The sequence below is a fragment of the Pseudorasbora parva genome, chromosome 9, assembly GCF_024679245.1.
Source record: "Pseudorasbora parva isolate DD20220531a chromosome 9, ASM2467924v1, whole genome shotgun sequence".
NCBI classification, from domain to species: Eukaryota; Metazoa; Chordata; class Actinopteri; order Cypriniformes; family Gobionidae; genus Pseudorasbora; species Pseudorasbora parva.
The window spans coordinates 9,245,759-9,260,347 of NC_090180.1; the positions used below are offsets into that span (position 1 = coordinate 9,245,759).

General features: G+C 38.2%; 2 protein-coding genes across 2 annotated transcripts; one reads left to right on the forward strand and one right to left on the reverse strand.

Annotated features, from left to right (window-relative positions):
* Positions 1–3,991: 3,991 nt before the first annotated feature.
* Positions 3,992–8,614, forward strand: nceh1a (neutral cholesterol ester hydrolase 1a). Its single transcript, XM_067453752.1, has 5 exons — positions 3,992–4,189; positions 5,013–5,238; positions 5,379–5,448; positions 5,522–5,693; positions 7,721–8,614. The coding sequence occupies exons 1-5, from the start codon at positions 4,049–4,051 to the stop codon at positions 8,336–8,338; spliced, it is 1,227 nt and encodes a 408-aa protein (XP_067309853.1). The 5' UTR covers positions 3,992–4,048; the 3' UTR covers positions 8,339–8,614.
* Positions 8,615–9,138: 524 nt separating this feature from the next.
* On the reverse strand, positions 9,139–14,090 carry msl2a (MSL complex subunit 2a). Its single transcript, XM_067453751.1, has 2 exons — positions 13,126–14,090; positions 9,139–12,206 (listed from the first exon to the last, which is right to left on the reverse strand). Exons 1-2 carry the CDS (start codon positions 13,265–13,267, stop codon positions 10,729–10,731), a joined length of 1,620 nt encoding a protein of 539 aa, XP_067309852.1. The 5' UTR covers positions 13,268–14,090; the 3' UTR covers positions 9,139–10,728.
* Between the last annotated feature and the right edge of the window lie 499 nt (positions 14,091–14,589).

The window sequence follows — 14,589 nt, forward strand, 5'->3', positions numbered from 1 at the left end:
AGCCTTAAGAGCGTGCATATCATGAATGCTGGGTCTCATTTGTTTTCTGAGAATCTACTGAACCCTACTGGTAACTTGTTTGCCACGTAGCAATAAAAAAATATACGAAAAACCTTGATTATTCTGGTTAGTCACATTGTACTGCTATTATTTTGAACAAGACTGTGTGTATATATATATATATATATATATATATATATATATATATATATATATATATATATATATATATATATATATATATATATATATAAATAAATTGTATATATATAAATAAAATAAAAAGATGTGTTGCCCAACTTTTAAGATATTCAAGATGATTTCAAACCTTTAAATGTGATTTAATTTGTGGAAAATTATTTATTAATGTGACTCTTATAACAGTGATTAAAAAATAAAATTCACTGCGAGTTTCATTGTAAGATAGTCTGTTTATCAAGATATAATGTCTCCTCAATAGTCTATGCGATCCTGACACAAAATCTGCTGTCTCGATCAGTCAACCTGTCAACACTGAGCATATTCTGGAGCCAAAGAGTAGCCTGGAATGGTCCCTGTCCCCTTGCTGTACCTTTCACCAGCGAGAACCCTGCAACCCTGTCCGAGGACAGGACAGGAATGGTATGAACCAGGGATATAAACCTTCAGATACCCATCAGTCCATAGTACTCCATACCTTTGGTTTCAGGGGTGATACCTGGTGCTCAAACCGAGGATCCTCTGGCCCACCCAAAAGCTCTATAATAATGCACACCTGTGAAGATTTGGTGAATTTTTTAAAAATCTATTTTGCTCCTAGTGAGACAAATTAGATAATGCCACTGACAGTTTTCACTGGTGTGTCTAAGAATAATACATTTACTATTATATACAATTATATTATATTTACTATTATATTATATATACTTATTGAATTTATGTCCAAAAGTCAAAGAATACTAGTCATAATTTTAATGAACCAAATTTACACATTTTTAACACAAATGTAGTAATTTTCAGAATGTAAGTTTGTATCCCTTTTGCTTAAATGACAGCCGCAGTCAAGCTCAAATCTGCAGTCTGCATGAACTCAAGTTTGTGTCAAACCTTATAATCACTGTAATAAAAGGTAGAATATTTGTCTGTCTGTACAAAGAGTTCCATGCCAAGATATTTTGAAGAATGTCGTTTGATGGACCCCACTGACGTCCACTGTATTTTCCCCCCACACTATAGAAGTCCCTGGGGTCCAAAATATAACCTTTTGTGTTAAGCAGAAGAAAGAAATTCATACAGGTTTGGAGCAATTTGAGGGTGAGTAAATGATTACAAAATATTTATTTTTAACTATTCCTTTAATAGTGGCATAATGAATCAGAAATATTTCTAACTCATATTACATCAATGTTTCTGGAAATGCTTCCAGGTTTAAAATAGATTTTAATGTGGTCTCAGACACCAACACGAATAATTATAAGCTTGCACCAAAAGAAGTTTTTTTTTAGGGGGTTGGGTCAGTCTTAAGATAACAGCTGCACGTTTTCACACAGTGTGGTTTGCTTTTTATTTATGATCATTTTCTGTGTAACCAAACTCAACATGGGTAAATTTGGTAGACAACTTTGGCTAAACCCATATATAACCAGTTTTCATGTTCAAAAACCAGCCTGACCACCTTAAGCTATATTACCTGTTTTTTTCTAGTAAGGTAAACATCATGTTAGTCACAGGTATGTGTTCACACCTTCAGAAAATTGACTCCCATGATCTTTCGTGGGGAACATGACGTCACTTAAATGTCATGTCAAAAGCGAAGATGAGCGGTGAAACAACCTCAACCAACAAGAAATAAGCCAACAGAAATAAAGGTAACAGCTGAATTTTCACATGACATTATGTGTTTGACAAGTTAGAGGTAAGCACACTTTCTCATTTTCATGTAGCTAAATGTCAACATAAGTGCAGACAGCTGATTGTTTGAGTGTCAAACCAAACTATTAGTCTTTAAATCATTCTTTAGATTTTGGAATGATGAGACAGAAATGACATGTCTCTGATAAAGAGAGATAGCAGTTTGTTTTGATGGTGACCATTGAAACCCAGTAAGCACGTGTTTAGCATTCTGCTTTGTAGTGCTTTAAAACCTATAATCCTCTAGTTATGAAACTTTTGGTTTCATTATAATTATTTTCATACAACAGATGGTTTAATTTAGTAATGTTTAATTTCTCTGATTTACTGTGGATATTGGAGCAAAAGGCTAGTAATCTACTTTCAGTGCTAGCCATATTCTAGCTAGCCCAAAGAAAACTGTTTTCATAAATGAGTTATAGCAGTGATATGTCTGTAGATTACAGAGTTTTTCTGATTTAGTTTGACCGAATTTGGTAACGGAACGGCTTCTTTAGTACGTCACCCCATCCTTGACGACGTCTCTTAAATATTTCCAATTCAACTCTGACCAAAGTCATTCAACAAAAGCAAACAGTTGCAAGCCTCAATTGTCTTATAATAAGAGAGAAGGGATGATAGATAATGCAAGAAACAACAGTTATGAAGACCAAAGAGCATGTATGACCGAAACCTTTGCTGCTTTTCCCCCTTACTTGGCAGTTCTAGCTGAGCTAGCCGCAGTATTTTTCCAATTACAGTAATCACTGCACCGAAGTAACAAAAACCCTGAATGGCTAGAGATGGTTTTGACAGAGGAGCTCAGAGCACATGGACTGTGGGGAGGAGATATTGTGGGTTACGTCAAACCTACCATTAAAAGCTGTCTGGTTTTCTACTCAACACAGACCTTATTCACTTATAGGCTAGGCTACATGTAATTTTTGTGACACAATCCATTTCGTCAGCTGTAATGAAATGCAACAGATACATTTGTGAGAGCACTTTTTAAACCAGAACACTTCTACTTTATTATTAACTAAGTATCGACGGTGCTGTCAATAAAGATATTTATTTACCGTGGTAAAACAAGGTAAATAAACAATGATGCTTTGTCAGTTAATGCTTTGTACAATGCTCATTTTTTGATAATTAAGTGATAGAAATGAATTGGCTTGATTATATATTTCAATATAAATATGTCTTACCAAACAAATGATCTTTAGAATTATCGCATGTGAGTGGTCTGGTCATACAGTATGAGGATTTTTCTCATAACAACAATGTCCCCTAGTGGTAGACATTTGACATGACTGCTGAGGTCAATGAGTAAAACTAATCACCACCATGCCACATGCCACTGAATATTTATGAAAAATGATATAGTCCTAACCTGTTTTTGCTGATCTCAAAAAATGTTTAACATTTGTATTTAGTACTCGATCCAGAGCGAGTGGCAGTGTGTGGAGACAGTGCTGGAGGGAACCTGGCCGCTGTCCACTTTTATTTCTCAATTACTGTAATGTAATATAATTTTAGGTCATATAATGTAATATAATTTCAGATCATATAATGTAATATAATTTCAGGTCATATTGTTTGATTTAAAGGGATAGTTTATACAGACAGGGAAACCATTATTACCTGTTATTATTATAACCTGCCATTATTAAATCACCCTCATGTTGTTCCAAACCTATATGACTTTCTTTTGTGTAACAAAGGAAATATAAATACTTGTTCTGGTTTACACACCGAGGTCAAGGAGTAAAACTAATCATCACCTAATGTCACTGAACATTATTAGCTGAAACATTTATTTAAAAAATAAAAAAAGGTCTTAATCAGATTGCATGACGCATGAAAATAAGATGCTATAGATTTTAACCAGTCTTTCCTCAAAGACCTCATTAAAAAATTGACCTAATTTGTGAATATTAATATTGATAAGATATTACTATAGTTTGTAGATTGTAATCGATATTACACTTAGGGTAGTGGCTTTGAAAACACAGTATGCAATGATGTTTTAAAGAATGAAAACTACATTTCCCAGAATGCTATAAGATTATCCACAGGAAGTAACAGTAACATCAAAAAAATCTTTGTAGAATTGCACAATGTCATATTGTCTAACCCCCTGATAGCTCCAGAGAGAAGGGAAGAGAGACATCACTTCATGATGAAGTTGCTGTACAGCATTACCTTGTTATTATCAGTTGCTGTGGCCTATTACATCTACATCCCATTGCCTAGGGCAATCTCAGAACAATGGAAACTAATGGGGTTGGATGCCTTATTCCGAGGAGTTGTGAGTATGGTAAGTTGCACATTTTAAACAGTCCACCAGGTGAATTGAGGAAAGGAGCATTTTGATTGGCTGGAAAGATGTTTAATATTCCATTCTAAACCAAAATAGGTCATATGACTTTTAACAGAATCAAAATAACATATATAAAAGTTTTAATTTGCTTTGTCATTAAACAGTAGAACTTATTCTTCATATAATGATTTTTGCTTTTAGTATTGACATCTCATGGCTATTGATTTATCAAGTTCAAGTTGTGCTTTATGTGGTGACATACAGTGGAATGAAATGTTGTCTATCTTAGGACCTACATAAATGCAGACAGTATAAACCTATACACAACCAATCTACTGAGAGAGTCTAACTTTAAATATACTTTATACAAATATTTAACTATACATAAAAAATATACAAATACTTTCACATAAAAACTATACATGTGCAAAAGGGAAACATTGTAAGGCCAAGAGCTGGCTGGGGAACAGTGCAATATGATTTGCAGTACATGAGCATGTAAACAAACATTTTTGTATGTTATAAAATCATTTGCATAAAATATGGACTACATCGAGTTTTGATATTAATTAAGGACCTTCTGTTTTTGAAGAGACGTGTTAAGGAATGACCTTGATCTGCCTGTTCTGATAAACTTTGACCAACTTGGCACAACCGTGGATAATACTCGAGGACAGGATGAAATGTTCTGTCTTCATGAACTTTTCTCTCTTTTTCAATGCTTGTCAATGCACCAAAATATTATGCAGACAGCATTTCAAAACCATAAGGAGGGGAACGGTTAGTTCAGATCACGTTTTCTGACCTTGTTGTTTTGCAGGGAGATGTTGCTCACTCACTGGGTTTGAGCCATAGCGTCCACGTTATCAACTCCGCCATTGTCAATTTTGAGAGCTTCGTTCCGATCACAAACCAAGAGATCCAGACTGAAGATATCCTGTTTGATGGGGTCCATGTGCGTGTGTACCACCCTCCCGGACGGGAAGAAAAGCTGAGGAGAGCAGTTATGTTCATCCACGGAGGTGGATGGGCCTTGGGTGCTCCAAGTACGTCCAAGTGTTTCCTTATTAACCATTATACACGTATCTTAATGAATCAGGTAGCAGTAATCCCTCTGTCCTGTTTTGTCCGGTCATGGGATTATGTGTGACTTGTGCTTTCATGTGACTGCTTTATCTGCCATCAGAGTTGGGGTCATATGACAGTCTCTGCAGACAGATGGCAGCTGATCTGGACGCAGTGGTTGTGACGGTGGAGTGAGTATACTCGCATTCATAGGAAGAGAAAAATCATCTAAGTCATCTAAGACATACTGTTCATTTTGTGCAGCTATCGCATGGCTCCTGATGTGCACTTCCCAGTGCAGTATGAGGAGTGTGTGCAGGCCGCTAAGCACTTCCTGAGGCCAGATGTGCTGGCACAATACTCGGTCGATCCAGAGAGAGTGGCAGTGTGTGGAGACAGTGCGGGAGGGAACCTGGCTGCTGCAGTGGCTCAACGGGTACACTTCCACTTTTACTTCCCTATTACTGGTACTCTCCCTGTGATGTAATATCATTTCAGGTCATTTTGTCTGTTAAACAGTCATGGAAATGATGTCATGTTTCAGCAGATTTATTTTGGTGTTGATACTACTGCCATAGAAAAGCATCATTCTGAGTATGTCGTCATGTGATGTGGCGTGAATGCAGCAGCTTCCTTTAAAGGTTCCCTAGAATGATTTGAAACAATATTTTGAATGGTTCTCTGATATCTAAATCGATGGTGTGTGGCTTATTTAAGGTCAAAAATTGTCCAGATAGTTTTACAGGTCCATCTACAACACCAGAAATTGTCCCTAGGATGTAATGTTCTGTTTTTGCCTTAGGAAGGGTCGTGAATATTAATGCAGAGTTCTGCTCTGATTGGCTGTTTCACTGCACGGCTCAATGACAGCTAACCCATCTATACCATCCGTCATGGCAATGATTTGACAATGATAGCTTCTTAACTTTGAATCACAAACTGAAACTGGGTAGCGCGTAAATATGTTGTTTGTACAGTAACGTTACAGTTTGACAGTAGAGTACTGATTTAAAAGTCGCTTTATTTAGCCAAAGTAACGTAGAAGCCATTTAAAATAGTCAGTGTCATGTTTACTCATCCGCTGCCAAATAATTATACTTTAGTTCTCAAAAATGTATATTTATTTAACAAATTGACTAGAAGCCTTGTCAAATGATAGTTTGAATTTAGATGGTGAAGGTGATGTTAGCTACAAGGCTTGAGTGAGCGATCTGTAAGCAACTAAACAGCAGTAGTAAACGTAGTTAGCTTCTGAGTTATGTGTTGATGATGAAATATAGGCTCATTTAGATTTCAATCCGTCAAAAGGGATCGACATACGTATACTGTTGTATTTGATGACACTGGCAGGAAATAATATAAAAATGTGTCATTTGACAAACTGTTATGTTATGTGAGTTTCAAATTGTTACTTTACTAGCATCTTGCGTTGGATCTAGACAACACAGGGGATATTATCGTTAATGTTGTCTTACTAAGAAACTTTCAATTTAATCAGAAATGGGTTCGATAGTCAAGAAGTAGATAAATCACTACTTACTGTTTGCAGGAATATGGTTGGAAATTGGCCCTTTCTTTAGTTTTGAACGAATCCTGCTTGATATTGTCCACGTTAGAAAAACTGTCCGTGGTGAAATGGGCCGAGCAAACAAACAACTCTGATTTTTTTGTCTGTGGGAAGGCTATGAAAAGTCCTCATGTCCCCTGCACAGCCTGGAACATGACATTTGTGTCCATGAGAGCTGACGTTTTCGCTATCCTCACGTGACTTGTTTTCCTGCAGAACTAATGATTTGGCTGCAGTTCCGCTTGACATTGACTACTGCGCTGTAAAAAAAAATTGGTTGGTTTTTGTTGGTTTAACTTAAAAAAGTAAGTAACCTGGTTGCCTTAAAATTTTGAGTTTATTGAAATTAAAAATTTGAGTTGATACAATGAAGGAAATTTGTTTAATAAATAGAAACTCATAAAATATTTGATAAACCATGAAAATAGCACTATTCGGCATGTTTCACTGCGTCATCACAAATAAAACACACACAATTACCCAATATGCTTACAAAATCTTTTAATAATATTTTAATAAAGGCTGTCGAATCTCAAAAAATTGTCATTGTATTAACTCAAAATTTTAATTTCAATTAACTCAATTTTAAGGCAACCAGGTAACTTTTTTTCTAAATAATTTTTTACAGTGTGGCTAACTTGCAAATGTTGGGAGCGTACATATTAATGATCCCAGCGATTGCATCACAGTTGGCGTTATGTTGATAACCGCTTGTTTTTCTGTGGTGTTTTTCACAATCTAGATTTACATAAGAGGAAGGAGGCAATGGTGTTTGAGGCTCACTGTGATGTTCATGTACTGAACACCTTTAAATCTAACAGTCCATTGGAGTCTTAACCATTAGTTAGTGTGATGGTTGTGGTAAATTAACATGCATTTTTATTTTCTCTCACTAGATTGGAGTAGACAACAGTACATCTGTGAAATTCAAACTGCAGGTCTTGATTTACCCAGTGCTCCAGGCGCTAGACTTCAACACGGCTTCCTATCAGCAAAACCAGAATGTCCCCATCTTGTATCGCAAGCTAATGGCCCGTTTCTGGTTGGAGTACTTAGACGCCGACCCTGACCTCATGCACTCCATTATAATGAACAAACACACCGCTCAAGACCAAAGCCTGTTGTACTTGAGTCTTTCAAAGCTGAACTGGACCAATCTCCTCCCCAAACGAGTAATAAAACATTATAAGCCTGTTTTTCCGCTGACTGGCTCTCCTGGTATTTTAAAGGATTTACCGGCATTACTGGATGCCAGAGCTGCTCCGTTACTGGCAGAGGACGAGGTTTTACGTATGGCGCCACGTGCTTACATCCTGACCGGAGAGCATGATGTTTTGAGGGATGATGGGATGATGTATGCCCGCAGGCTGCAGCTGGCAGGGGTCTCGGTCACTAATGACCATTTCGAAGATGGTTTCCATGGCTGTGTGAGCGTTGCTTTCTGGCCCTGCTACTTCTCTGTGGGAATAAGGGCAGTGCAGAATTATATTGCTTGGCTAGACAAACATTTGTAGGTATTTGACTTGGTACATGTACAAAAAGACACGTATACTTTAAAATGCGTCTTTTGGAGAGTTCCACATTATACATTGTGATGCATTCTTTGCAGTGACAGAGGATTTATATTTTAAATCAAGAAACTGTATTCTGTCTTTCTAATAATGACTAACACATTTAAGTGTATTTTTTAAACGGACGTACTAAGAACTAAACGACAAGGGAATTTCTCTTAAATATTACTAACATCATTAATCTGCATCTAACATCATTATAAGTATGTTTAAAATTTGCATACATTTTTGTGTATGAATAAAGGAACATGTATTGAAGCTGATGCTACCATAAAAAATAAAAATACTTCTTCACGGATCTTATATAAAATACTTATCAACGACGGCTTAGTCAAGAAAACACAACATTGTGTCATTTTAAATATTCTCACATTTCTGAATAATCAAAAAAAACTGCGTTTAGGTTTACGGTTTTATGTTCCTTTTATAAGCACATTAGACAGAAGTTTTTAGGAAGTAAATATATGTTGTAGTTCAATACCTTTTGGATAACTGTGCTAATCAAGTTCCTTCTAACTCCTAGTTTTATAACGAAGAAAAATATCAACATGAAAATATGTATAATGATATTTTGATAAATTAAATATTAAACTGTAAAGTTATTCATTTTAATAGCAATATTGCCCTCTAGTGGCTGAGATGGTGACGTACCGTTCCATGAGCCAATCAAAGCTAGACTACTAAACTTAACAGAAAATCATTATCAGTATCAAAACACATATAATACATGACACAACACACCGTTTTGAAAAACAAGAAATAAAAAACTATAATTTATTTTTGTTGCTTTCTGCAAATTTCATTATTTCATTGTGGCAGTGAATAAACCAGCAATAATAAGAGGTTCTCCAGTAATTAAAAAAAAAAAAAAATCAAGAAACTAAAATCTGAGTTCAAGTAATGACCATTGAAAAGCAAAGGGAGGAATAAAACAACACTACCAAACTATAAGGTTTGAAAATACAACACAATATCCCACTAAGAATCAAGACTCAACTAAGATTTTCAATATTTGGTCAAAGCCCTACTGATAGTGTTTTCAAGCATATTTAAGGATACGGATGAAGCACTGCCTACCCGGCTTCATTATATAAGACATGAAACGGTGCAGTGTAACAGTAAAGATGTGTTCACTGACCTTTCTCGACACATATTTCTAGTTTTGGTCCCTAAAACAGGAATCACAACACAACTGCAAGACAAACACGACTAATCAGGATCAGAGTAAAGAGGCATCAATGGGTGCTAAAAGGTGCTCAGGCATACATTTAAAGAACATAACATTTTAAAATACTCCTTTACAGTTTGCATCAAAACAAATATGATGCCTTTGTGTGGGGGAAAGGGTTTAAAAGACGGTTATCATTTTGATTCTCATATTGCTTTAAAAATATCACTGCCATGAATACATTCTCAGGTAACACACTGAACACTCTTACATTCACTTGTTTCAAAAAAACGTGTAGATATTCTACCGATGACACAGACAGCTCAGTCTGATCTAACAATGAACAATAGAGATTAAATGAATCAGCAACTCTTGAAGTTGGAGAAATATAGCTGTCATGACATATTTGTGCTTCATCATCCTTATAAAACGGCAGACAAGAGTGGAGTTTGAACGTTTCTCTTTCAAAGGTTGAACCCAACAAAGAAAAAGAGACATAGCACTACGTTCCGATCAAAAAATAAGGAACCATCTACTTTTAAAAAAAAAAATCCAATATCCTGAAGGGACACCCCAGTCCTATAAATTGAGTCAGGATGACACAGGAACCACAAAAGGTGTCTAAACCCATTAACACTATTGGGACTAAGTGCTACATTTTCCACCATAAGTAAAATTATTTTATCTGACGTTAAACAGACATTACAGACAGCTGTGTATAATTTTACCTTCAATGAGTTTAGATGCAATATATTCATATTTATATATATATTTGAAGAAAGAAAAAAAAAGTCACCACAGAATGTAAACAGATGTTACTCATTGAATAGCTTTGGGACAATTTATAATGAGCCACACATGTAAGCAGACAAATGTATCAAAAATACCTGTGAAACTCATTTTAAGGTTTGGGTCATTGAACACAAAGAAAATTAACAGATGTTTATCGATCCTTAGTTCGTTGCGACTATAACGGTCATGCAGAAGCATACAGTTCCTTCAAAACAAAAAGAAAATATGCCATAAAGCTTAGCTTCACAGTAACTTTCCATTACAGCAGTGTATGATGGTAGATGTTGAACATGAAAAACTACAGACAGGAGTTTTGGCAAACAATTCCTGTTCGAATCGACGGCTAAGAGAGATATCAGTAGCATGACAGCTATCAACAGTCAAAATGCATCTCGAGAGCATCTTCAAAACTCTGGTCCTCGTCGGTGCTGGACGCGAGGAAAGAGGCCATAGGCGAGCCAGCGGACAGGCTGAGGACCCCAGCAGCGTTCGAGCCAGCGTTTCTGACCGAAATACTGGTGAGGTTGATGCCGAGAGTGAGCCTGGTCTGCTCCAGAGCTTTTTCAGGCACGGCGAAAGCCTCCAGCTTCTTCTCCCCGTTGGCCATGTACGAGTTCTGGCATCCCCTGCAGATGCAGTCCAAACAGGCCTTACGGTTGGAGTAGCAGGGGCACCTTTGACCCCTGCAGGTAAGAACACTTGGATTCTGGGTGGCCCGCCCACACTTGCAGCCTTTTTTCTCTTGTGTCTTTTTGTATACGACTTTAGGAGGCTGGCCTGGCAACACGCTAGATGAAAGCAACCGTTCCTTCGCCTTGCCCTTCGCCTTCGGGACGGCCACTTTAGACTTGGCCTGAACTTTCTTATTAGCCAGGTCTGTGTTTATCTGGATATTTTTAGTTGAATCCAGCATGGCCTTGTTAACCTTCAAAATGCCTCCGTTAGTGACCACGACGGCAGGCGTGGAGGGTGCTTTCGGTTCAAACGCTGCTTTGGGCGGCGCCGTGGCCGCTACCGACGGCCCCTGGATGAGGCTGGTGATGGGCAGAGGTTGGAGCATCTCGCTGTCACTCTCAGAGCGAGAGCGCTTTCGGCTCAGGCGCGCTTTCCTGTGGACCGCGGCGAGGCACGTCAGGCCCATCTGAGGCTGTGGAGGGTGTCCTGGCGGAAGAGTGCCACTGGTTTGAGACTGCAATGAGTGCCGACATAGCTCTGTTGATTTAGTCTGTTCACAAGACACCTCTTTGCTCGTAATGTCAGATTTAAGGTCCTCTAGAACGCTTGTGTTCTCCGCAGTGAGGTGCATGGATTCTGCGCTTCTGTCTAGACTAACTTTGCACTTTACAGTGTTAAAAGGGACAGGGCCCACGTGTAGCTCTGAGATACATCTTAGAGGTTCGTCTGCACTGACAGGCTTGGGGGTCTCTATTTCAGCAGGGATCTGCTCAGCTTTAGAGTGTTTGTCTAAGTCAGTCGGCTTGACGTCAGCAGAGATTTCTGAGCAGTCTGTCTCCATTTTGAGATGTGAAACATCCAAAGAGTCTGTGACAGAACTGAACTCTTCTTGTTCCTGATTCACCCCCAACAACTCTTCCAGCATCTTCTTGACCTCAGGATAACCTTTGACCCCCAAGGCACTCTGCTCCGTCATGACGCACACTGAGACACACTCGCAGAGACTCCTATAGCAGTCGATCAGAATCTGAAGCTGTTTATTCTCCTCAAACTGTTCATAGTCTTTACACCAGCTGCAGGATGGCTTTAATAGCATTTTTTTGCCTTTGCAACCCTTGCAAACAAAGTGCTGGCAGGAGGAATTTTTTGGAGCAAGGGGCTCCTGAAGCAAATTTCCTAAATGAAAAACAAACAACAGATTAATTTAAAACAATTAAGCAGCATAAAACAACTGTTTTTATTGAGTGCAACAGAAGTGTTATGTCATTCGCAGTAATTGATGGAGCTGTTGTTTTTCTATTATAAAAGTAGTAACAGTCTTTAACTTTTTTTTATACTTTAAATCAAAATTTATAATGTTTTGATTCACTTTGTTGCTGCTTGGTTTGGTTCATGACCTATAACATAACTATTTGGTTGATGACCTAATAGGAAAATAAATGTGACATTTAAATAATAAACCAAGAAGTTCACTGGTGCTCACTGCAGAGCCAAATGACGTCCAGCTCCCCCTCTGACATCACGGGAGGAGCTTGACCTAGTCCAGCCCCACCTCTGTGGATCTAATGGGTGGAGAAATTGAGTTATTGGAAGGGTTATAGGGTGTGATTGGACCTTTTAGCCCCACCCATTACAACCAAATTAGATCTAGAGACGGGGAGCTAGACTTCACACTTCACCCATGGCTCTGCAGTGCAGTCCCAAGAAGACTTCTGAAAAAGTGGGCGGACACTGTTGTAGCGGAGTTTCATTTGTGGATGCTGATTGGATGATACAGCTATCCATCATATCACTGTACAAAAACCACAGGAGATCTTTTGTGTGTGTGTGCTACGTTGTTATGCCACCGACTTTACGTTCTAGTGAAATTACGCGACTCAATTTGCTTAATAAAAATAACGTTTGAATGAAAATGTGTTTTAAATACTTTATTTTTTAGTGACCCTTTAATAAAAGCAATAACACACTCGAGGCTGTGCTGTGTATTGTGAACACATAATAACGGCTACTTTGATGCGCCAGATGCCCAGCAACGTGACTGTATACAAAGCATAGCACTGCCTCTCGTACATTGCTTAGTTTTAAAGGTACTCACCACACACCAGGCAGGATAGGGAGTCTCTAAAGAAAGGCAGGACGTTGAACAGCCCTCCATAGGTCTCTGGGTCCTTCGGGTCGCACTGCAGAAGGGAGCGACACGCCGACACATACAGCGTGGTGGCGTTTACAGGGTTCATCTCAGCGACTTCAGTCGATAACAGGACCAGAGGAGCGGGCTGATCAGCTACTGAGAGCGACTGTTGATCAGACTCCCGAAGCAGAATAACCGCGAGAACGCAATCAACCAGGCTTGACCCAACGCCTCAAACAAAGAGTGTAATTTGACATGACTCGCAAGCAGATGAGCGGCTTTGAGTCGTCTGCTTGTTAACATGTCAGTGTTTACAAGATCCTCCAGACGGTCAGCCCGGTGAAAAGAGGCTGCTGTGAGCGATGTATACCACACAGACTAGTATAGTCTGCCTTCCATTAGTGGCAGATCCCGATTACCTCAATATGAAGAGCGCTGCGCTTTTGTGATAAAGTACACGGAGATGAAGGACGGGGCGATAAACAACATTTTAGAGAGAAGCACAACAGGCCCGATGTGTACAGTCGGCGGCACGAGCTCTGCGGATAATCCGTCCACATATAACAAACGGGAAAACGGAGAAAAATCTGGTGCACAAAAATATAATCCTTAAAACGATCAACCACCGCGGTTATGTACAGATCAACAAAACAAACCACACAGTTCGCTTGCTTGCTAGTTCGCTAGCTATAGCTAATACTGCCTGCACTTCTTTTCGGGTTGTTGAAGAGAGCTTTTTTCTCATTAATAAGTGCGATAGCCTCCCGTTTGAGCGATATATTTATGTAGCATTCAACTGAATTCCATACTCTGCTAAATATTCCAATACATTAGCCTATGCTAAGAGCCAGTTTCGTTGCTTATTATTCCTCTGTTAACTTTTGCATCCTGAGAGGAACAATACCAAACAAGAGTAAAAGAGCGCCTGGAATTAAACACGACCTCCAGTGATTACTGCCCCCTAGCGTGAGACTGTATAAACCACACGCTGCTATGAGCAGAGCAGCAGAGGCTCTGTGGGGATACTTATATAAAAATAGCAATATTATTAAAATAATGAATTACGTTCTGCTTGTCGTAAAATGCTGTAACTTAGCAACAATCAAAAAAAAAAAAAAAAATCTTCCTAATGATATTGTCAGTCCTGTATTTGTTATTTGTTAGTTTTGCCTGTACGCCTATCACTTAAAAAAATATGAATGTGACTTTTGTTTAGTATTAATGGGACTTTTGGACTTTAAAAAAAGTTATTTTTGTACGTTTGATAAAAACAACAACAACAACAGAAAGTGTCTTAACATCTTATGTAGCAAAGATATGCCTAATTACTAATAATCTTTACTATTCAAAGTAGTATTTGACGAGGAATTTTAGGATGAAATTATGAGCATGTTGCTTTTCTTTTTTTCTTTTTTCAATAGGTAAGAA